Source organism: Limanda limanda, chromosome 1, assembly GCF_963576545.1.
Source record: "Limanda limanda chromosome 1, fLimLim1.1, whole genome shotgun sequence".
NCBI lineage: Eukaryota > Metazoa > Chordata > Actinopteri > Pleuronectiformes > Pleuronectidae > Limanda > Limanda limanda.
The window spans coordinates 592,691-616,424 of record NC_083636.1 but is presented as its reverse complement, the minus strand read 5'-3'; the positions used below and the strand labels follow the sequence as shown (position 1 = coordinate 616,424).

At 46.7% G+C, this 23,734-nt stretch overlaps 2 protein-coding genes across 2 annotated transcripts; both read right to left on the bottom strand.

Moving 5' to 3' along the window:
* Positions 1 to 594: 594 nt before the first annotated feature.
* slc38a9 (solute carrier family 38 member 9) lies at positions 595 to 14,619 on the bottom strand. The gene is made up of 15 exons (XM_061093547.1): positions 14,447 to 14,619; positions 11,837 to 11,971; positions 10,562 to 10,691; positions 9,863 to 9,981; positions 9,691 to 9,754; positions 9,481 to 9,574; positions 8,858 to 9,028; positions 7,815 to 7,874; positions 7,398 to 7,595; positions 6,839 to 6,946; positions 6,588 to 6,694; positions 5,070 to 5,183; positions 4,212 to 4,360; positions 3,915 to 4,004; positions 595 to 1,687 (listed from the first exon to the last, which is right to left on the bottom strand). The coding sequence occupies exons 2-15, from the start codon at positions 11,932 to 11,934 to the stop codon at positions 1,522 to 1,524; spliced, it is 1,668 nt and encodes a 555-aa protein (XP_060949530.1). The 5' UTR covers positions 11,935 to 11,971; positions 14,447 to 14,619; the 3' UTR covers positions 595 to 1,521.
* A 7,519-nt stretch (positions 14,620 to 22,138) lies between these two features.
* Positions 22,139 to 23,122, bottom strand: purg (purine-rich element binding protein G). Its single transcript, XM_061075655.1, has one exon. It carries the CDS (start codon positions 23,120 to 23,122, stop codon positions 22,139 to 22,141), a length of 984 nt encoding a protein of 327 aa, XP_060931638.1.
* Positions 23,123 to 23,734: the final 612 nt, after the last annotated feature.

Below are 23,734 nucleotides of genomic sequence, written 5' to 3'. Positions count from 1 at the left end.
ATACACAAAACCACGAAGAGAAAAGAAGGTTTCACATCCAGAGGATCCGTCAACAGATCAGTGATGAAACTCAGAGCATTTTACTGCTTTTAAATAAACGAAATGAGACTAATTGTGATTTGTGAATATGAGCTTTACAAAGGAAATTTAAATAATGGTTAAATGTTTAATTGCACGTGGATATAAGCAAATTAATAAATGAATACAGAAAATATAGCTTTATATAACACAACATGGTTGAATTCATACATCTTATTCATGTATGTGTTTATTTAGCCACATAGTGACATCATCATGATGTCATTTATACCATCTGATGACACATGATTGGTTAATACACAAACTGTAGATTGTGTCTCTGATCTTATCGGTTCAAAATGAAAGTATTACTACATCTATTTGTTTTTAATCTATTGTTATGTTTTTGTAGCCTGCAGGCACGCGCACACACACACTCACACACACACACTCACACACACACACACACACACACACGCACACACTCCAGTGATGTCACCTCAGTTACTCACTTAGTTAATTATCAGATGACGGACGAGCGAGACGCAAACGAACCAAATGATTCAACATGAAACGTTGTTCTGAATATGTTTTATTTTCCCTTTGTCGTCCTTCCATTGATAACAACACAACACACACATCATGTAAACAAGTCAATCAACGCAGCTAATAACGATTAAAAAGCTAGTGCCAAAAGTTTCTTTAAAAAACCAAAGAGCTGACACGTCCGTCCTGCACACGCACAAACAAGGTTAGTAACACAACTCCCTGGTGACGCAACTTCACACGATGGTAAAATCACACACAACTAATTTAAACCTGCAGTGATGATGACACACAGATTCCATCACATTTCAAACTTGTTACCAACCGCTCGAACTATTCCAGAGACGTGATCGCTCATGTCTGTGCTCGTAAAACAAATCAACAACAGCATCTTTAAAATCAGTGTCGCACAATCAAAGATCCTCTCAGAGGGAGTCTCACTCCAATTAAAAAAACTGGTTTTATGACCACAGTTTAAAAGAAACTGTCCCGGTGGCGTTTCCCTGTCAACACGTTCCTGAAGCAGCGCCTGTCACACAGTGAGTCGGCGTGTGGCAGGCGTGTGGCAGGCGTGTGGCAGGCGTGTGGTCGGCGTGCGGTCGGCGTGTGGCAGGCGTGTGGTCGGCGTGTGGTCGGCGTGTGGTCGGCGTGTGGTCGGCGTGTGGTCGGATCAGTTCTGGAATAATCAGCCGCAACGTGATGGAAATGATCTCTGAGGAAGATTAGCTCATAGAAAAACCAGCAGCTAAAGAGCATGAAGAAGATAAAAAGATAACTGGATCAAACCAAATCACGAGTCCTGTTTCCCTCTGATACAGAAACGGCTTCAGCGAGCGGGTGAGATGTTGAGTCTGAACCACAGCCTCTGATTGGCTGTGAGCTCCCAACGCTCCGAGCAGCAGAACACGTGAATCCGGAGTTTCCTCCGTCACGTCTCGGACTCGCTCGCGGCGTCGGCTACATGAAGAACTGCGCCAGCAGGTTGGCCAGGCCCAGCAGGATCAGGAAGCTGTGGAACAGCGCCGACGGCCAGCGCAGCGCCCCCTGGCGCCTCAGAGAGATCATGTGGACCAGCGCCGGGAAGACGAACACCAGGGCCAGGCCGCATGTAGCTCCAGAGAACCTGCAGGGGGAGACAGAGAGCTGACGTCAGCACCCAGAGGAAACCCGGTGTTGGGGAGGCCCCAGTGATCGGACTTTTAAACAAAGAGTCGTAAACGAGGCCTACACGCAACGCTGAGACCTGCTCTAGAGTTTTCCTGGTGATCGAACCCCCCCAGCCCCCCCAGCAGGCCCTGGGGGGGAGATGCTGCAGGCAACTCTGCAGAGACCCAAATGAAACCTGAGACGTCCACTGAGGGCGAAGCCCGCCCCTTGTGGCCAAAATCTGACAGTCCATTGGCTGAGGGCCAACTGAACCCCATGACCACTTCCTGAGGAGGCAGGAACTCCTCAGGTGGTATAAAACTGCTGAGCCCCCTCAAAGCTTTGCTTTTTACCCGTGCACTGAAGACCTCTCCAGACCTCTCCAGACCTCTCCAGGTGATTTAGTTGCTAAAGGGAGCGACCACAGACGTTTGTTTCAATTCATTTCATTTTTCTTTTGTTTATCTCAGTCGAGCTCCGGAGCTCCGCTCGAGAGAGACCACGTGATTTCACTGGCCCCCGGCACATTCGCACCGACGCCTACGCACACCGCGAGGGTTGTACAGTAAGAGGCTTATATTGTCTGGGCAGATACTAGTTTTAATACTTAGCGTTTAATACTTGAGTGTATTTGTTTGAGGGACCTCCGTGTCTCATATTGTTTAGCGGCGACGAGCCGGCTACTTCCGGTTCATTTCCTGCAGTGATTTCACCGATCAAAACCTCAGCCCACAACATCCGCTTGGGGGCTGAGTGGTGAAATCACCGTTAACTTATCTCCGGCGTGTTTTAAGAGCTTCTCTGTTCTCTCCGTGCATGCTCTCTCTCTCTCTCTCATGTCACATAGATAAATCTATACTTAGAGAGGCCGAACGCATCTCGAAGCCATTCGGCCCCAAGGCCAAAGCAGAGATAAAGAATTATCTTTGTCTGAATTATTAATAAATAATTAATTTGTGTAAAATTTGTGTAAACTCACGTGGCGACCGCCATTTTGGGGTCCGGCCACATGGTGTCATTAACATAGGCTCCATTTTGAATAACGCGAGTTAGACCACCATTTTGAGAGTTTATTATTGCCACGCCTCCTCTCTCTCTCCTCCCCTTTTGGCTCTAAACTCCAAAGCGGCTCCGCCATTTTGGTTTGTAGTCACCACCATTTTTAGAGTTTTTCGGTGAATCATTATCGGCCGCCATCTTGGATGTGACCAGACCACGTCACATAGACATACACATTGACACACACACACACACACACACACACACACACACACACACACACACACACACACACACACACACACACACACACACACACACACACACACACACACACACACACACACACACACACACACACACACACACACACGTAGATCACAGGTTTCACATGTATGGTCTGAATTGTGATAAGTGCTGCTGTGGTTATCTTTGAAATATTGGAGTTTGTTAAATAACATTAACTTTATTTCCTCTTTTTAATAAATGCTTTTGTAATTAAAGTATCTGTAGTCTGTGATTATTTGTGCATATGTGTGTGAATGCAGCTGGATTATGATAGCCTGTGCTCGAACTGAAAACCCTTCATTGTTTATTATATAATCATTAAAATTAACTATTGAGATTATTAATTTAACTTTTATCAGAAGAGACTGATATTTATAGTTTGACTCGTTGGTCCCTGTAATCAGGGTGGTGCCCCGTTACGATAAGTAATAATTACAGATTGTATCATTCTTAATAGATAATTTTATTGTTTTCATTAATTATTTAACTATTCCTAATGGATAACCTTATAATTTCTAATTAATTATTTTACTATTCTTAAGTGATAGCCTTATCATTTTTAATTATTTTTAATAAATAATTTTTATTATTTTAATAATCATATTTCATGATTATTAATAATTAGCCAACGTCAAGTCTACTCCTATTGCACAACACCGGAGACATGGGAATGTCCTGAGTTAGGGAGCGTCTGCTAACGAGGAAATGTGGCTGTTAACCAGAGGGGAATAAAAGTCACTTCCAAGTTGCATCATGGGAAATGTAGGATCCAGTGTTAAAACATTTAAGAGCAGCTGTTCTCCAGGTTTCATGAACGATACAAACACACAGTCACATAAACATAACCCTCACTGGATTCAATCTGTCTGAGCATGAAATTATGATTTATTAAACTTGTGGAAACAGTTGAAACTCACCGGATGATGGATCCAATGTTGGGATAGAACTTGGCCATGAGGACACCGGCTCCAACGATTAAGATGTTCAGAGCCAGAACGTGGAAGAAACTGAAGAGAAGAGAAAACAGGTTCATACATTTCAGATATTTATATTTATTCAGATATGAGTTATTTATGCTTTTAAAAGTCCAGTAGAAATAAATCTTTACTCATTTACAGAATTATTCACATTGAAACACAATTGAACCCTTTTCACCAACGATCGGAGTTACACGAGTAATATTTGATCCTTTAATATTCCGGTAATCTTGTTACCTGGGGTAATGATTCCCAAAGATCTGACCCATCATCTGGACCCGCACCAGGTATCCCAGCAGGGGGTAGACGGTGATCATCTGGAAGAGCAGGAAGCCGCGGGCCACGAACACCATGACGTCGCTGCTCGGGTAGTTATCCAGGAAGTTCTGCAGGAGGACGAGTTCCACACGTTTCAATCCATAGATATCATATATAAACACTAGATGTCTTGGCCAACAGAGTCGAACGTCACCACATGGCGGCCATCTTGCTGCAGGCGGCTCGCTCACCCATAACATTGTGTTGGTAGTGGTAAATAACCATAATTTTCAACCGATTTTGAAACGGTCTGGTTTGTTATAAACGTCAGAGATGTAGATATGACACTGCATACTTATGAATAATTATGTTATTTTTCTAAACAATTTAATAATTTATGCAGTGTCATAACTACATCTCTGACGTTTATAACAAACCAAACAGTTTAAAAATCGGTTGAAAATTGAGCAAGTTATGGTTATTTACCACTACCAACACAATGTTATGGGTGAGCGGGCCGCCTGCAGCAAGATGGCCGCCATGTGGTGACGAGGCATCTAGCCTTATAAATGTCTATGTTTCAATCGGTCTCGGGTTCTTATGATCAATCTTCACATCGTGTTTTTCTCTCAATAAACTGAATATAAACAGTATAATATCTAATCTTCTTAAATGTGACCTGCACCCTGATCTGTGGAGTCCAGCATTAATACTATTAATTAATACTCATGTCATAATGGAAGTGACCAATGAGGCTGAATGATGTTCATCATCTTTGTACATTTGGTGATTATTGCTTCAGAGTGTGATGGACAGAGACAGACGTGTGAGTCTTACTGCTTCGATGCACTCCTTAGAGAGAGGAGGTGAAGGGAAGGAGGCGAAGATCAGAACCCCCACGTAGAGGTAGGTGAGCCCGACCAGGAGGTAGGCCACCGACAGGTCCCGCACCTGCACACACACAAACACAGTCCAGATCTCACGGGTTCTCACGAGGGGAGGAGCTTCATGTGAAGACGTCAGCCAGAAAAATACACAGACAATACCAGTGAAGTGAAAACAAGTATTAAAAATGAATTAGGTCTGCTGACATGTTAATATAAACATGTCCATTACAGGGTCAATTCTGACTAATTTGATTTATCATGGAACTTCCCTTACAGTGACAACCTCCTGCCACTAGGAGGTGGTGCAGCCCCCCAGTCTGTTACTGAGACAGGAAAAGTGTGTGTGTGTGTGTGTGCGAGTGTGTGCGTGAGTGTGTGTGTGTGTGTGTGTGTGTGTGTGAGTGTATATGTGTGTGTGAGTGTGTGTGTGTGTGTGTGTGTGTGTGTGTGTGTGTGTGTGTGTGTGTGTGTGTGTGTGTGTGTGTGTGTGTGGGTGTGTGTGTGTGTGTGTGTGTGTGTGTGTGTGTGTGTGTGTGTGTGTGTGTGGGTGTGGGTGTGTGTGTGCAAGTGTGTGTGTGTGTGTGTGTGTGTGTGTGTGTGTGTGTGTGTGCAAGTGTGTGTGTGTGAGTGTATATGTGTGTGTGTGTGTGTGTGTGTGTGAATGTCTGAGTGTGTGTGTGTGTGTGTGAGAGTGTCTGAATGTGTGTGCGTGTGCGTGAGTGTGTGTGTGTGTGTGTGTGTGTGTGTGTGTGTGTGTGGGTGTGTGTGTGTGCAAGTGTGTGTGTGTGTGTGTGTGTGTGTGTGTGTGTGTGTGTGTGTGTGTGTGTGTGTGTGTGTGAATGTCTGAGTGTGTGTGTGTGTGTGAGAGTGTCTGAATGTGTGTGCGTGTGTGAGAGTGTCTGAATGTGTGTGCGTGTGTGAGAGTGTCTGAATGTGTGTGCGTGTGCGTGAGTGTGTGTGTGTGTGTATGTGGGTGTGTGTGTGTGCAAGTGTGTGTGTGTGTGTGTGTGTGTGGGTGTGTGTGTGTGCAAGTGTGTGTGTGTGTGTGTGTGTGTGCAAGTGTGTGTGTGAGAGTGTATATGTGTGTGTGTGCGTGAGTGTATGTGTGCGTGTGTGAGAGTGTCTGAGTGCGTGTGTGTGTGTGTGTGTGAATGTCTGAGTGTGTGTGTGTGTGTGAGAGTGTCTGAGTGTGTGTGCGTGTGCGTGAGTGTGTGTGTGTGTGTGTGTGTGTGTGTGGGTGTGTGTGTGGGTGTGTGTGTGTGCAAGTGTGTGTGTGTGTGTGTGTGTGAGTGCGTGTGTGTGTGTGTGTGTGAATGTCTGAGTGTGTGTGTGTGTGTGTGTGAGAGTGTCTGAGTGTGTGTGCGTGTGCGTGTGTGTGTGTGTGTGTGTGTGTGTGTGTGTGTGTGTGTGTGTGTGAGAGTGTCTGAGTGTGTGTGTGTGTGTGTGTGTGTGTGAGAATGATCCTCACGTTGTTCGCTTGGTTCTTGTTGCTCTTCATTAATGTGATGACACAGTTGTGAATGAAAAAGGCCAAAGTGAGGACGCCAGTGAGCTGAGGAAACAACAATCTGAACTCTGCAAGACAATCAGAGAAAGGGTCACACACACACACACACACACAGGGTAAATACACACACACACACAGTGTAAATACACACACACACACACAGCAGTTTGTAATGTTCACACAGGTGGAACCCTGAGAACCTGCAGGTGTACCTGGGACGTAGAGGTCGCTGGCGTGGAACCAGTGGAAGTTGAGGTGGAACCCGAGGCGGGAGGTCTTGATGGTGACCAGCACGATGAGGTAGACCACTGAGATGGTGCCTGCACACAACGTGATGACAGGGGGGCACACGCCAGGATCATAAATCATTGATTCTATACAATGTAACAGTTACTGATCAACAGCGCCCCCTGCAGCCACACATGATGAACTCTGTGGGTCTCAATGTGTCCTCCCACTGGATATTACCCATGATCCTCTGCTTCCTGAACCTGCAGAACTGCTGCTGAGCATTGGAGATAAACTCTGGATGAAGGGAAGCTGAGGGGCGACCCTGTGCTATATATTATATATTTGTTTTAATTGATTAATTGCTTTATGTAAAATTATATATACTGATTATGTTCTAAAGTCTTTGCTTTTGTCGACCAATTAAACATTGAAAGGAATATGATAAGGTATCAATCCAAAGCTTCATTGACTTGAACCATGACAGCATGGGAGGGAGGGACAGTGAGGAAGGTCGCTCGTCTTCGGACCCGACGCTCGTACCCAGGAAGGTGAACCTGGCGAAGAAGGAGGCGGAGCGGAAGCAGAGCAGCGGCAGCAGCAGGACGATGAGGTAGAGCGGCACCGTGTTGGTTTTGCTCCACCAGCGTCCGAAGACGTCCAACGTGTCATCTCCACCGAGGTGTGGCGAGCTGAGGGAGGCGTTCCCCCCCGGGTCGGTGCTCGGGTACGGGCAGATCACTGGAAGCAAATCAACAAAGCGTTACCATCATTTCTTTACCTGCTTCAGATTTGGAAAACAAACACGTTTACACACATCAAATTAAACCTAGAATTACAGCACTTCTCTATGACCTTTGACCTCTGAAATCTAATAATTTCCTCTTTGAGTCCAAGTGAGAAATTCCCTACAGTGTGACAGGATTCTCTCGAGGCGTTAAGAGAACACGTTCTTCTCACCTCTCTCCGAGCCGTTGGTTCCAAACTCTGAATCTGTGGTGTTGATCCCGTGAGCGGAATCTGAGGAAGGAGAAGAATCAGATCCACAACTCGTCTTCATCACAGCTGCTCACATCTAACATCTGTATCGGTTAGCAAGGACTACAACACACACACATTACCAACTCTACATGTGCATAAAATATCTCTCTTCAAGAATAAAACTCACTAAGAATAAATGTTAACATAATTAAATGTTTCTCAACATATTTCAGACACAGTGTGTTTACAAATCCTCAAGAACCAGTTCAGATACCGGTGTTAAAAACAACTGGAGTAAAAGACTAAAAGAACAAAAGTAAAGAAAATAGTTTTTGTTCTAAAATAAGGTGAGTAAGAGTCGAGAGTAGAGAAAGATGAACTAAAGGTTCAGAGTGTGAGGTTTAGGTGAAAGAATCTATAAGTGAAATAATGTTTTTACTTCTCTGTTTCATAGATTATGCACTAACTGTTGTTTTCTTTACCATCGAATGGGCCCTTCATATTTAAACACTTCATATTTAAACACTTCATATTTAAACACTTCATATTTAAACACTTCATATTTAAACACTTTATATTTAAACACTTTATATTTAAACACTTCATATTTAAACACTTCATATTTAAACACTTTATATTTAAACACTTTATATTTAAACACTTTATATTTAAACACTTTATATTTAAACACTTCATATTTAAACACTTTATATTAACATCAGGAGTCTGTCCTCTGAAGACAGAAGACACAGCGGTGAAGACAGAAGACACAGCGGTGAAGACAGAAGACACAGCGGTGAAGACAGAAGACACATCTCACAGACAGAAGACACAGCGGTGAAGACAGAAGACACACCGGTGAAGACAGAAGACACAGCGGTGAAGACAGAAGACACACCAGTGAAGACAGAGGACACAGCGGTGAAGACAGAAGACACAGCGGTGAAGACAGAAGACACATCTCACAGACAGAAGCTGCTGAAGTTCATATTTCTGTCGTCTCCATGACGACTGTCACCTACTGTAGATAAACTGTCCCGTGTTGAACAGGAAGTTGGACATGAGGACCCAGTAGACCACCATGGCTCCGATGAGGGACACCATGGAGAAGAACAAGCTGGACCATTGTCCGAACTTTCCAAAGTAGTAATGACAGACGTCAGGGAACTCCCAGTCCGACGTGTCTATGTAGGCTGGAGAGAACAGAGCAGTGAACATCGGGTTCTTCACGTCATTTCATCCACGGAGGTCAAACTGTTGTGACCCAGCGCTGCCTCCTAATGGCTGGAGCCAGTATTACACATATAAAACAGAGAAAAAGTGGAAAAACTTCTCGTAAATGTGGTTATAACACAAGTATAGAAAATTTGTAACATGCTCAATGGTTCAAAATAAAAGATTTATATATATATCAGCTAAATCTGAAGCGCTAGTGTCCTGCTGATCAGCAAGTGTGGTTTCTCATTTCAAGAATTTTCTTAAAATTATAATAAATCCTGAAAAAAAGTCACTTAATTCGATCATATTTATAACAACAAGCAGTTTATTCATAGGGGACAAAATGTGAAGAGATAATTCCAGTTCATTACTTTTCAAACGAGAAACAGTAAATAAGTCCTTCTCCACCAGGGGGGGCTGAACTCACGTATGGACTTTGGCGACTTGAGGACGATGTAGCAGCAGTAGAGCATCAGCAGACCCAGAGAGACCAGGATGAGGATCCCGAGCGTGAAGCCGGCCTGAGGGACAAGAGCTTCAATGAGAAACTCTTCATCTGAAGAAGAGCTGAGGTGAAGAACACTGTCTCCACACGCAGCTCTGAACCAAGGGAGATGTTCTGAATGAAGCTCATCACCTGTTTGATGCCCCAGGGAATGCTGAGGATCGACGTTCCCATCATCGTGTTCCATATCGCAAAGCTGAGCAGAGAGAGAGAGAGAGAGAGAGAGAGAGAGAGAGAGAGAGAGAGAGAGAGAGAGGTGAATCAAGCAGCCGGGTGTCAGACTGCAGAGAGACGCTGGACTCACATGGTGATGATGCTGGGGTTCTTAGAGGAGTAGTCGCTGGACGTCACCTTGAAGGCCGTCCCCAGGGGACTGTAGACGTAGATCTCCTCCGCCCGGGGGACCACGTGGTTCGGAGGACTCTGCAGGACAAACAGGAAGTCCTCACAGATACAGTCACGTGACAGAGAACAGATTAAAACAGGCTGGAAACAAAGATGGACGACGAGACTGCTTCACTACAGCAAAGCCAAATCAACTCCATCGCCCCCTTGTGGCCGGGTTACAAACCCCTCCTCCTCCGTGTTAGCAGATGGGTTCTACAGACTCTGAACTTCTGGTCTGTAACGACTCATTAAGCAGCGATGACTTCACAAACATCTCACTCGACCACAGCCAGTGAGCTTCCTCATTCCATGCTCAGCGTTAAGTAACAGCTCACTTCCTTTGTGTTTCCTCTGAGTGACTTTAGGTTTTCTGTTAAAGTGCTCGAGTGAGACGTCGTCTTTGACACCAGATATTCTGGCTTCTTCTCTGAAGGTCAGAGGAGGTGGAGATGTGTCGGGGGAACAAACCTCCACACGTGATGTTTATAATGAAGAAAAACCGAAATACTAGAGTAACTGCAACAAACTGGAGCAATGTAATCAACACATTCCAGCACAGAACCCTCCAGGTTGTGTGTCTGCGGTCCTAGAGTCGGCCTGAGGAGGCGGAGCTTACCAGCAGCCTATCAGACGAGCCCGTCAGGCGCCCGTAGTAATGAACTCTGCTGTTGAGGATGGCAGCTTCAGCAGAGACTCGCTCCTGAGGATCCTCGGCCACGATGTTCCTCGGCTCCACGTGGAACGGCCTCCAGGAAACACACACACACAGACTCTATCAATACACAACTAATCTATCAGGATTCAGATAGTTTATACATTTAATCTATAGTTGGATTCTTCACACAGAATAAACACGTGTGACCATGGACATGAAGCGAGTTCAGACACGTGTGTGTGAACGACTAGAAAGCTCGTCGCTCACTGTGAAATACCAAAGTGGATGAAAACTCACACATTGCTAATTCAGTCAGGGGATGCTAGAGTGGTGCACACACACACACACACACACACACACACACACACACACACACACACACACACAGTCACAAACACACACACACACAGTCACACACGTGTTAGTGTCTGCTTCTCAAGCGACTTCCAGGAAGTCCTGCTTGTACATTGTGTATCTTGCACAAACATGAAGAGAACAAGTCCGGGTCCAGGTGAGCTCAGCTGACCTTTGACCTCTGGCCCAAGGCTACTGTACTGCTCTGTTTGTGACACACACACACACACACACACACACACACACACACACACACACTTTGAGCTTCTATCTGAATCTAACTCTATTCCAGTGACCAGCTCAGATTGAGGTCGTCACTCGAGCCAATCAGAGAGAAGCTGAGATCCTGAACCTGATGGAGGTGTGTGTCTGTGTTGTTGTGTTTCTCAGCTGGAGGTGTGTGTCTGTGTTGTTGTGTTTCTCAGCTGGAGGTGTGAGTCTGTGTTGTTGTGTTTCTCAGCTGGAGGTGTGTGTCTGTGTTGTTGTGTTTCTCAGCTGGAGGTGTGAGTCTGTGTTGTTGTGTTTATCTGCTGGAGGTGTGTGTCTGTGTTGTTGTGTTTCTCAGCTGGAGGTGTGAGTCTGTGTTGTTGTGTTTCTCAGCTGGAGGTGTGTGTCTGTGTTGTTGTGTTTCTCAGCTGGAGGTGTGTGTCTGTGTTGTTGTGTTTCTCAGCTGGAGGTGTGTGTCTGTGTTGTTGTGTTTCTCAGCTGGAGGTGTGAGTCTGTGTTGTTGTGTTTCTCAGCTGGAGGTGTGTGTCTGTGTTGTTGTGTTTCTCAGCTGGAGGTGTGTGTCTGTGTTGTTGTGTTTATCTGCACGCGACCCCTGTTATCTGCTGAGTCACGTGCAGCCGCTCATTGATCGGTGTCGTGTTGCCGTGTTTTTACCGTTTGGCCTTGACGTCCAGCGAGGGGGAGGAGCCTCTGTGTGAGTAGCTCTCTCCGGTCTGACCCGAGCTCAGCAGCGGCCGGCTGTCCTCCTCCATGTCTGCCACTTCCTGCCGCTCGGCGCTCGTCACCTGACTGCGAGGAAACGAGTCATAAAAGCTAATCAGTGTCGGTCCCGGGACCAAGACGTGACCTCAGACTCTCTCTCTGTCTCTCTGTGGACCAACCCGAGACCTGAACCCTGGAGACTCTCTGTCTCTCTGTGGACCAACCCGAGACCTGAACCCTGGAGACTCTCTCTCTCTCTGTGGACCAACCCGAGACCTGAACCCTGGAGACTCTCTCTCTCTCTCTGTGGACCAACCCGAGACCTGGAACCTGGAGACTCTCTGTCTCTGTGGACCAACCCGAGACCTGGACCCTGGAATGTGTTTATTCTGCTTCTGCTGGTTTTTATGACTCAAAGTCTCAAAGCTGATAATCAGAGAAAAACCTTCTGAGAGCAAATCAGCTGCTTTATGAGCCAGAGGCAGAAATGAACTTCTCCAGAGACATTCAGAGACATTCAGAGACATTCAGAGACATTCAGAGACATTCAGGGACATTCAGACATTCAGAGACATCCAGAGACATTCAGAGACATTCAGAGACAGTCAGAGACAGTCAGGGACATTCAGAGACATTCAGAGACATTCAGACATTCAGAGACAGTCAGAGACATTCAGACATTCAGAGACATTCAGGGACATTCAGAGACATTCAGAGACATTCAGAGACATTCAGAGACAATCCCTGAATGTCTCTGAATCCAGAGAATCTTACAGGACGAAGACGTGTGGAAGTTCAGATCAACATATTCAATAAGCATTTAATTTAACTTCTTTCCTCCAGTGGGATTTGATTTGACGGGACGAAATGTCCCTGAATGTCCCTGAATGTCCCTGAATGTCCCTGAATGTCCCTGAATTTCTCTGACTGTCTCTGAATGTCTCTGAATGTCTCTGAATGTCTCTGAATGTCTCTGACTGTCCCTGAATGTCTCTGAATGTCTCTGAATGTCCCTGAATGTCTCTGAATGTCTCTGAATGTCTCTGAATGTCTCTGAATGTCTCTGACTGTCCCTGAATGTCCCTGAATGTCCCTGAATGTCTCTGACTGTCTCTGACTGTCTCTGAATGTCTCTGACTGTATCTGACTGTCTCTGAATGTCCCTGAATGTCTCTGACTGTCTATGAATATCCCTGAATGTCCCTGAATGTCCCTGAATGTCCCTGAATGTCCCTGAATGTCCCTGAATGTCCCTGAATTTCTCTGACTGTCTCTGAATGTCTCTGACTGTCCCTGAATGTCTCTGAATGTCTCTGAATGTCTCTGAATGTCCCTGAATGTCTCTGAATGTCTCTGAATGTCTCTGACTGTCCCTGAATGTCCCTGAATGTCCCTGAATGTCTCTGACTGTCTCTGACTGTCTCTGAATGTCCCTGAATGTCTCTGACTGTATCTGACTGTCTCTGAATGTCCCTGAATGTCTCTGACTGTCTATGAATATCCCTGAATGTCCCTGAATGTCCCTGACTGTCTCTGACTGTCCCTGCATGTCCCTGAATGTCCCTGAATGTCCCTGAATGTCCCTGAATGTCCCTGAATGTCCCTGAATGTCCCTGAATGTCCCTGAATGTCTCTGAATGTCTCTGAATGTCTCTGAAGTTCACAGCTGAGTTCACACCTGCTTTCAGAATGTGTCCTGAGCAAAGTCTCCTGTGATCACATGTCACAGTTTTAACACAAAGAACGAGTCAACATGTGCCAATGCTGTGACATCACACATGTGACATCACAGTGACATCACACAGGTGACATCACAGTGACATCACACAGGTGACATCACAGTGACATCACACAGGTGACATCACAGTGACATCACACAGGTGACATCACAGTGACATCACCAACACTGTTCACAAACCAGGAAGAAAAACAAGTCTATGCAACTTCATGAAAACTTCAAAACTAATGAGTCAGTTCAACACAAACAGCTGAGTCTGCACACACACACACACACACACACACACACACACACACACACACACACACACACACACACACACACACACACACACAGAGAGAGACAGAGACATACACACACACAGACAGACACATACAGAGAGACACACACACACAGACAGACAAAGCCACACACACACATACACAGACACACACACACACACACACACACACATACGTAGAGACACACACAAACACACACACACACAGAGAGACAGACACACGCAAAGACACACACAGACACACACAGACAGACACACAGACACACACAGAGACAGACACACACACAGACACGCAAAGCCGAACAGAGACAGACACACACACTGACAGACAGACAGACACACACAGACACAGAGAGACAGAGACAGACACACACAAACACAGAGAGACAGACACACACACACACATACACAGAGAGACAGAGACAGACACACGCACACGCACACACACAGACACACACACACACACACACAGACACACACACAGACAGACACACACAGACACACACAGACACACACACGCACACACACACACAGACACACTAACCGTTGAGTTGCAGCAGGTCCTCAGCTCATCTCAGTTCTGTGGGTTCTGAACCAGACGTCCTCACGCACGATCCTCAGGCGGTGACGACACGGAAACGAGAGGATCCGGAGAGGAAGTGAAGGAAGTGAAGAGACGCTGATCCACCCGATTCCCTGTGTGTGTGTTTCTGTGTATGTGTGACGAACCCGAGAAGAAGAACAACAGACACACACAAAAACACACAATGTGTTCCGCTGCATTACCGCCCCCTCCTGGGCTGGAATGAGTGTTTCAGGTGACGTGTGTGTAAACACTTCCCTAATATCGTTAAATCAATATTATATTATATTACAAATATATTTTAATAAGAAGGACTTTATAATAATTTATACTAACATATAATAATTTATACTTACATTATTCAGTTCTCATATAGTAAAGTAAAGATTTATACCTCTACTATATATCATATATTATATCATACTCTCTGTATATTCTTTGTATATATAAGTTTATATACACATATTTATACATGTGTACATGTTTTAATTATTATTATTATATTAATATTACTATTATTATTATATATACTGTTGCTGCCATTATTACTATATACTGCTATTATATTGGTATAATTACTATCATATATAAATATATATTATGTTATATTATATACTATATATACTGTACTATTTTTATATACTGTCTAACAATAACATTACCATCATATCATCAGTACTATTACCATAATCTTGCCACTGCACCTTATCTACCTATTTATCTTGTGTTTCTGTTTTTATTCTTTCTACCTCAATATTTTTTATTTTATTCTATTGTATTGTATTTTATTGTATTCAAATATACCGGCTGCTATGACGACTTAATTTCCCTTCGGGGATGAATAAAGTAATCTATCCATCCATCCATCCATCCATCCATCCATCCATCCATCCATCCATCCTCTCTCTCTCTCTCTCTCTCTCTCTCTCTCTCTCTCTCTCTCTCTCTCTCTCTCTCTCTCTCTCTCTCTCTCTCTCTCTCTCTCTCTCTCTCTCTCTCTCTCTCTCTCTCTCTCTCTCTCTCTCTCTCTCTCTCTCTCTCTCTCTCTCTCTCTCTCTCTCTCTCTCTCTCTCTCTCTCTCTCTCTCTCTCTCTCTCTCTCTCTCTCTCTCTCTCTCTCTCTCTCTCTCTCTAAATGAAGACTCATCCAAACACAGATCCGACCAAACGCTCCTCAAAGGTTTTTTTTGTCTGGGACTATTTTCAGTCGCGGATTAAAACCAGTTTGCAGCCAAAGAGGGGAAAGTGCACGTGAGTTACACAGACTGTAAATACAGATGGAGACATGCCAGCTCCCAGGTGAGGTCAGGACCTCTGGACGCCCCCTGGTGGCGGGATGCTTGTCTGTCCACTGGGAGGAAGTGGAGACGTCCATCTTGTTCAGTCTGTGGAAACTGCAGCAACACGTGACACTGGCTGAAGTCTCTCCGACAGAAAACAAGCGAACGCAGCGATGATACTGTAAAACATTTAATGAAAAACATAAAGAAAGATGAGCAGTACAACCAATAAACTTACAGTATTTTCTTTTTCCAAATTCTTTTCCAGCAACAATCATCACAAGTTTCCAAACTCAAACGACTCGGACCTTTCAAAGACGACATTGATTTTTGCTCTTTGCTACATGAGAAATTATTCCAACACATAAACATCTGAAGAATCAAGAGTAAGAAACCATGTCAGCAGATTGTCTATCGATCTTTGAGACCTTCGACCCAAAGGCAGTGTAACTGTAAATAAACATGACCTTCTTCTTTTCTTCTGAAGTGAAACTGCAGTTTGAGGATCTGAGTGGATTCGGAGCAGATTCTGGATCAGCAGCTCGGGGTCAGACTGATATTTACAGTTAGACGTCACCATGTGTGAGCCGGTCGGGGGTCGGTTTCCACTTCGTCTTCAGGTAGAAACTCCAGCCGACAGCCCGTGTGTTCCAGGGATGAAGCTCCGAACATCAGGGAGGAACGTGGCTTCAGCTTTCTCTGCGTGAGTTAAAAAGCTTCTTCCCGACACAGTCACTGAAGGAGAATCCGTGAGTCCTCCGATCTCTGGGAGCCGGACGTGGTTCAGTGCTAACTCCAAGGCAGTCGCACTTCAACCTATGGAAAGTCGGATTCTCCTGTTTGATTTTCGTCTTGCCTCCTCTTGGCAGTTCCTCTTTGCATGCATCCAGCTGGGGTCCGGAGAAGCACCTTTATATAATATGTAACATAGCACCATTTTTTCATACAGTTTTCCTATTGAACTGGGACCCAACCATTGGCATGCATACACTCTACAAACTGTTGTCTTGGTTACCATTTCTAGACGCATCTTTGTTTCATTGTTACAAGGCAAGTAATGAATATTCATACAGTACTTTACAAGTAGAAGATGAACTAATACAGTACACATTGAAGAAAGTGCTAGAGTACAAAACCTCCTTTGTTTTTTAAGTCTTACTCTACAGGACTATAGGACACACCAATGTAATACGTTACATTTATCTAAATATACACCTGTTCACATTACTCACTTCAGTTCATTTTTAAATGATTTGCCAAACACGTACGTCTTTACATTTCTCACCACAGGAGTCTGAAGCATGTTCACATTCACGTCACTCGACCAAGCACAGACTGACACGTACACTGTGCAAGCCCCGCCCCTTTACTCCCAACGCGCACTGGTGCAAAACCACTTTTCACTTTCATCCGACATGCGATCAAGCAACGATCCTGCAAGAACCGGTTTTCTCTTTTCAGTCTTTTGTTTCTGCTAAAATAAAGCACACGAATCTAAATCAGCGCAGCTGTCACGTCCCCGGTCGGAGAGCGACGGTGCTTTAAGGCCTCAGGGTCGGAAACAGTCCATGTTTGTTATCAGTTGTTCAAGTTGTTCATCAAAGTCCAACATCCTGGGGCTTCCTAAACCTCATGGGACCAGCATCGGATCAGAGCTTTGTAGGAACTGTCTGCGTCACTTTCCTGTCAGCACACGAAACCACGGAGACTCTGAAGGACCAGGACCAGCAGCTGTGGTCCCACTGGGGAGAGGACACCTCACAGAGACTCTGAAGGACCAGGACCAGCAGCTGTGGTCCCACTGGGGAGAGGACACCTCACAGAGACACTGAAGGACCAGGACCAGCAGCTGTGGTCCCACTGGGCCGAGGACACCTCACAGAGACACTGAAGGACCAGGACCAGCAGCTGTGGTCCCACTGGGGAGAGGACACCTCACAGAGACTCTGAAGGACCAGGACCAGCAGCTGTGGTCCCACTGGGGAGAGGACACCTCACAGAGACACTGAAGGACCAGGACCAGCAGCTGTGGTCCCACTGGGCCGAGGACACCTCACGGAGACACTGAAGGACCAGGACCAGCAGCTGTGGTCCCACTGGGCCGAGGACACCTCACAGAGACACTGAAGGACCAGGACCAGCAGCTGTGGTCCCACTGGGGAGAGGACACCTCACAGAGACACTGAAGGACCAGGACCAGCAGCTGTGGTCCCAGGGGGGGGGAGGACACCTCACAGAGACACTGAAGGACCAGGACCAGCAGCTGTGGTCCCACTGGGGAGAGGACACCTCAGGGAGACACTGAAGGACCAGGACCAGCAGCTGTGGTCCCACTGGGGAGAGGACACCTCACAGAGACACTGAAGGACCAGGACCAGCAGCTGTGGTCCCACTGGGCCGAGGACACCTCACAGAGACACTGAAGGACCAGGACCAGCAGCTGTGGTCCCACTGGGGAGAGGACACCTCACGGAGACACTGAAGGACCAGGACCAGCAGCTGTGGTCCCACTGGGGAGAGGACACCTCACGGAGACACTGAAGGACCAGGACCAGCAGCTGTGGTCCCGGGGGGGGGGGACACCTCACGCTCCGGAGCTTTCCACTGATGAGAAAGAAACTACAGAGTTCTCCATGAGTGAGATTTCTCTCCACAGCCTGGACCTGCACGTCCCAGTTCTACTGGAGACACAGGTCAAAGGTCACCGTCTCCTCGGCAGGTCAAGTGTCCACACAAAGACAAAGTGATCTTGATTTAAAGTTAAATAACCAGAATTGACGATCTTTTCATTTGTATTATTTCCATCCGATAAAATTCATTAATAATAATAATAGGAAATGGGAAAACCAAATTGTACGTGAACATTTGTTCAACATTAACTATTGTTGACTTGAACACAGAAATATTGGAAAAACACCGTTTGTAATTGGTTAAATAGATCAGTGTTCTATTTGTTATTTTAGTTCTTATATGCTCTACATTTATTTTTCCTCATAAGTAATTAAAAGACTGAATTTCAAACTATTTGTTTGAATGTTTGTGTGGCTCGCTGACCACAGCTGCTGTTCTCCATCAGTGACCAGTGATCCACTCTTTGATTCCCGTTAAATTGTCCATGTGTCAGATTTGATTTCCATTCATCATGTTCAACAGACATTTAATCAGGATGTTTATTCCCGGGATCTGTAATTTACTGAGAAGGTAAAAGATCAAGTGAGCAGATACGTGACAGGAAGACGGAGGCTGAACGCCGCGGCTCATAAAAACATTCAGATGTTTTTATGGGACACAACCTTTGTCTCCTCTTTAAATCTTTGATTCCGTCTGTGCAGTTGTGAAATAACCTTTTTTCTGACTGTTGTGCGTTTGTGGCAAACATACAACTCAACATCATTATGCAAATAACAGACTAACGTTAATATAAATACTGATATGCGTATACATATAATACAAGAGTGTATATGTATTTGATTCTGGAGGAGTTTTTTTTTGTTATTCTTTTAAAACTGGGTCACTTATTATATAATTATAAATTATAAATATATGTTGTTAAGCTTGATTTAGAATATTTTCAGCTCTGGAGTAAAAACACTGATGTGTCACATGTCACAGATCCCAGGAGAGGACATCAGGACACGTGAGCTCAGATCGTTTTCCTCCTTCCACATAAACTCATGAACAATATGTGAAATGAGCACAAACGTTGATCACGATGACTCGTCCAGAACCAACAGGTCCAAGGAAACGATTCACACTGTTCATCTCCTCAGAGTGAAACCTTCTGATGTTTGTGCTCATTTCACAAAGTTTAGTTTGTGATGATTCACATGAAGTTTGAATGAACAGACGAGTGGATGTGAGACGGGAGAAGAAGCTTCTACGAGCCGGGAGCCGTGATTGTCTCTTCACAACGAAGGCGTGGTTAGAAACGGTCCCGACCAATCACAAGGCAGCAAAACAAAAGTGCAGCTTCTTTTTTTTAAAGTGCTTTTTGGAGAAATATTTGGAATTGGACGAACATGAGACATTTCACCTCAAGGAACTCGTTCTCTTTCCAGGAGAAAACAAAGTGTGTCTCTGTCCTCAGGTCTTCAGGCTTTGCCTCTTCAATGATGAATCTGATCATCAAATCATTTGCTAAATATGTTCTAATTTTATTTTAGAGTCTTTGTGCTTTGCATTATACTTCATAAACTTTTGATTTCATATGAAAATAAGTCACTCAGCCTTAACTTCCCTCGACCAGTCGACAACCTCACTGAAGTCAACCTGAGCTTTGTGGTCTCACACCAGACCTCCAGCATCCAGATGTTTCACCAGGTCCCTCAAACTCAGCTCAGCTCCACCGACCAGTGAGCCTTCATCGGTGGAGAGAAGAGGAAGAGGAGGAAGAGGAGGAAGACCAATGTGTCCTCAGAGCTTTCTAACCACAGGGACAGATCTGTCCTACGTCAACAATCAGAGACGTCACCGGACAGGCACACGTTTCCATAGCAACTCATTTCTTCACACATCACAGTCCACTAACTTCTGGAAGCACGTGACTCATTGTGATGACTCATTTCAAATATTATCTTGAGGTCATGTAGTAAAATATTGTAAGATATATTTCTCAATGTTTCAACAAGAGTTTTAAAGTTTCATAAAGCTAGCGTTGGAGTTAAAGATCCATCAGATGATCGACACTCGTCATGAGACAGCGGGTTCGTCTCCATCACAAACACAAACTACTGTAAATAAAGATGGACGACAAGACAACTCTTTAAAGTGAAGCCAAAACATCTCCATCGCCCCCTGCTGGCTGGCTGCAGTATCGCTCCAATAGTCAGATGGGATGTGGACAGAACCTGAAGCAGTCGATGCAGAGTCAAGTGTTGTTTACGTGTTTGTTTCATTTAGTTGTTTTAAGTTATTAGTTAAAAATGGGCGGAGACGACATGATTGACAGCTGAGACTGGCTCCTGATTGGTCAGGTGGGTGTAGCAGGGGGGCGTGGCCGGAGGAGACGAACTGATCATCCACTGTTTGCTCAGCACAACACGCGTGTCAAGACTTTACTTAGAATTAAGTGTGTAAATCTGAGGCTGTAATGACTGTGTCGTGTGAATAATCCGACCGCACGAGAACAAAGAGACGAGTGTGTGTCTGTCCTCCAGGAAACATCTGGACACATCTGGACACATCTGGACACATCTGGACACATCTGCTCCACCACCACACGGCTTCTCTGCTTCACGCCACTTCCTGTTCCGCCCCTTCACGTGTTCGAGGTTCAGTTCAAGTATAAACTCAGATGTTTAATATCAGTGAAAGAACGAAGAAGACGATGATGCACTGCTTCATCATAAATGACTGCACTGCCGTGACCTCTGACCTCTTGACCTCTGACCTCTGGGATAATTTAGCAGCTTCTCGATCAGAACATGAACTTCCTCTTTTTCCAAGAAGTGGGAGGAAACCAAATCCTCCCTGGGGGGGGGTGGGGGGGGTCGAGTTAATACTAATATTAGACCTCTAATAAATAAATGTTCTCACATCTTCTAGCAACAATAAGTCCTTCATCTGTCAGACAGGTTCAGAACTGAGGGACGGACATGAAGGGGGACAAGGACATGAGGAGGAAGATGAAGATGAGGAGGAAGATGAGGGATTGGATTCTTGGCAGGTTCAGATTAGTCATTGCCCAGCCCTTGGGGGGGGGGGGGGGGGGGGGGGACCCAACAGTTCAGGTGCTGTAAGGTTGAGGGGGCACAGACACTGTCCATCATGGGGACTACTGAAGGACATGTCTCCAGGAGGACTTGTCTCCAGGGACACGTCTCCATGTCTCCAGGTACTTGTCTCTAGGGACATGTCTCCAGGGACATGTCTCAAGGAGGACTTGTCTCCAGGGACATGTCTCCAGGTACTTGTCTCCAGGTACTTGTCTCCAGGGACATGTCTCCAGGGACACTTCTCCAGGGACTTGTCTCCAGGAGGACTTGTCTCCAGGAGGACTTGTCTCCAGGAGGACTTGTCTCCAGGAGGACATGTCTCCAGGAGGACATGTCTCCAGGTGGACTTGTCTCCAGGAGGACATGTCTCCAGGGACACGTCTCCATGTCTCCAGGTACTTGACTCTAGGGACATGTCTCCAGGGACATGTCTCAAGGAGGACTTGTCTCCAGGGACATGTCTCCAGGGACACGTCTCCAGGGACTTGTCGCCAGGAGGAAATGTCTCCAGGAGGACATGTCTCCAGGTGGACATGTGTCCAGGAGGACATGTCTCCAGGAGGACATGTGTCCAGGAGGACATGTCTCCAGGGACTTGTCTCCAGGGACATGTCTCCAGGGACATGTCTCCAGGAGGACATGTGGGCCCAGAGCTCCGGCTCAGTCCTCCTGCTCCTCGCTGTCCTGGCGGGTGTCTGTCCTCTTGTCCTTGTGGCAGGTGAAGATGCGTCTCATCTCGTCCTCGTAGCGCAGGAAGTTGTCCCCGACCCGGGACCAGGCCTTCAGGGGGACGGTGATGGTGTTCCTGTACGGCTGCCGGACCTCGCTGACCTTCAGGAACACGCCGAACCGGTTGGACCCGACGTCGAAGTAGAACCTCTTGTTGTCCACGCGGAAGGAGGCGGCCTCGGGCAGCTCCTCCTCCTGGTCGTCCCGGGTCCGGGCGGCGCCCCGGCCCGGCCCGTCCCCCTCCCCGTCCCCGTCCCCGTAGTCCTGGATGAGCTGCGACAGCGCGTCCCGGAACTCGATGAGCCCCTGGGCCGGCAGCACGATGGTGTGTTCGATTCCCGTCCCGTAGAAGCCCATGCTGCCGTGGCCCCCCCCCCTGCTCACCGTCTGCCGGATGCGCAGGAAGCGCCCGCGCTGGTTCTCCTTCAGGTCCAGGAAGTACTTCCGGTTGTCGCGCTCGATCAGCTCGCTCTTCAGCACGCGCTGCGCGTGCTCGTCGGACGCGGCGGAGCCGGCGGGAGACGGAGGCGCGTGCTCGTGCGGCCTCCTGCGGGGCTCGTGCACGCGGCCCTGTCCGTTGCTGTGCGGCTCGTCGGGGCCGCGCAGCCCGATGCGCGCGTAACAGTCGATGAAGTCCCCGAGGCAGCCGCGCAGCGCCGGGGCCGCGCACATGGACAGCGTCAGCTTGCTCTTCCGCACGTTGTCCTGCCCCCCCCGGCCGATCCACACCTCGGCGATCTTCAGGAAGCGGCCGCGCGCACTCTGCTTCACGTCCAGGTAGAAGCGCTTCTTCTGCACGTCCACGCGCCTGGACGCCAGCTCCTGGATGTCCTGCAGCGGGGGGGGCGGCTGCAGCGGGGGGGGGGGCGGCGCGGCTCTGGGAACAGCCGCCAGCCTGGCGCGGCCTCGATCCATCGCCATCACACTGTCACACAACACAGACACACAACACAGACACACAACACGCGTTAATACCACGGGAGCAGCGCGCACACACAGTAACACACACTATCACACTCACACAGTAACACACACTATCACACTCACACAGTAACACACACTATCACACTCACACACACACAGTAACACACACTATCACACTCACAGAGTAACACACACACACACAGTAACACAGCAGCGCGCGTTAATACAGCTGAAGCAACACACACTGACACACACACACACTGTAACACATTAATACCAGAGGAGCAACACACACACGCTGACAGACACACACACTGTTACACATTGTCACACACTGTAACACATTAATACAAGAGGAGCAACACACACACGCTGACAGACGCACACACACACAGACACACACACACACGCTGACAGACACACACACGCTGACAGACACACACACACGCGGACAGACACACACACACACGCTGACAGACACACACACACACACACACACACACACACGCTGACAGACGCACACACACACAGACACACACACACACACGCTGACACACACACACACACGCTGACAGACACACACACACACGCTGACAGACACAC

Coding starts and splice junctions, on each gene's coding strand:
- purg (XM_061075655.1), bottom strand. CDS start 23,122: ATGGATCGAGGCCGCGCCAGGCTGGCGGCTGTTCCCAGAGCCGCGCCG.
- slc38a9 (XM_061093547.1), bottom strand. CDS start 11,934: ATGGAGGAGGACAGCCGGCCGCTGCTGAGCTCGGGTCAGACCGGAGAG. Junction 9,575..9,690: donor TTCCCTGGGGCATCAAACAG/GTGATGAGCTTC, acceptor CTTGTCCCTCAG/GCCGGCTTCACGCTCGGGAT. Junction 6,695..6,838: donor CAGCGACCTCTACGTCCCAG/GTACACCTGCAG, acceptor ATTGTCTTGCAG/AGTTCAGATTGTTGTTTCCT.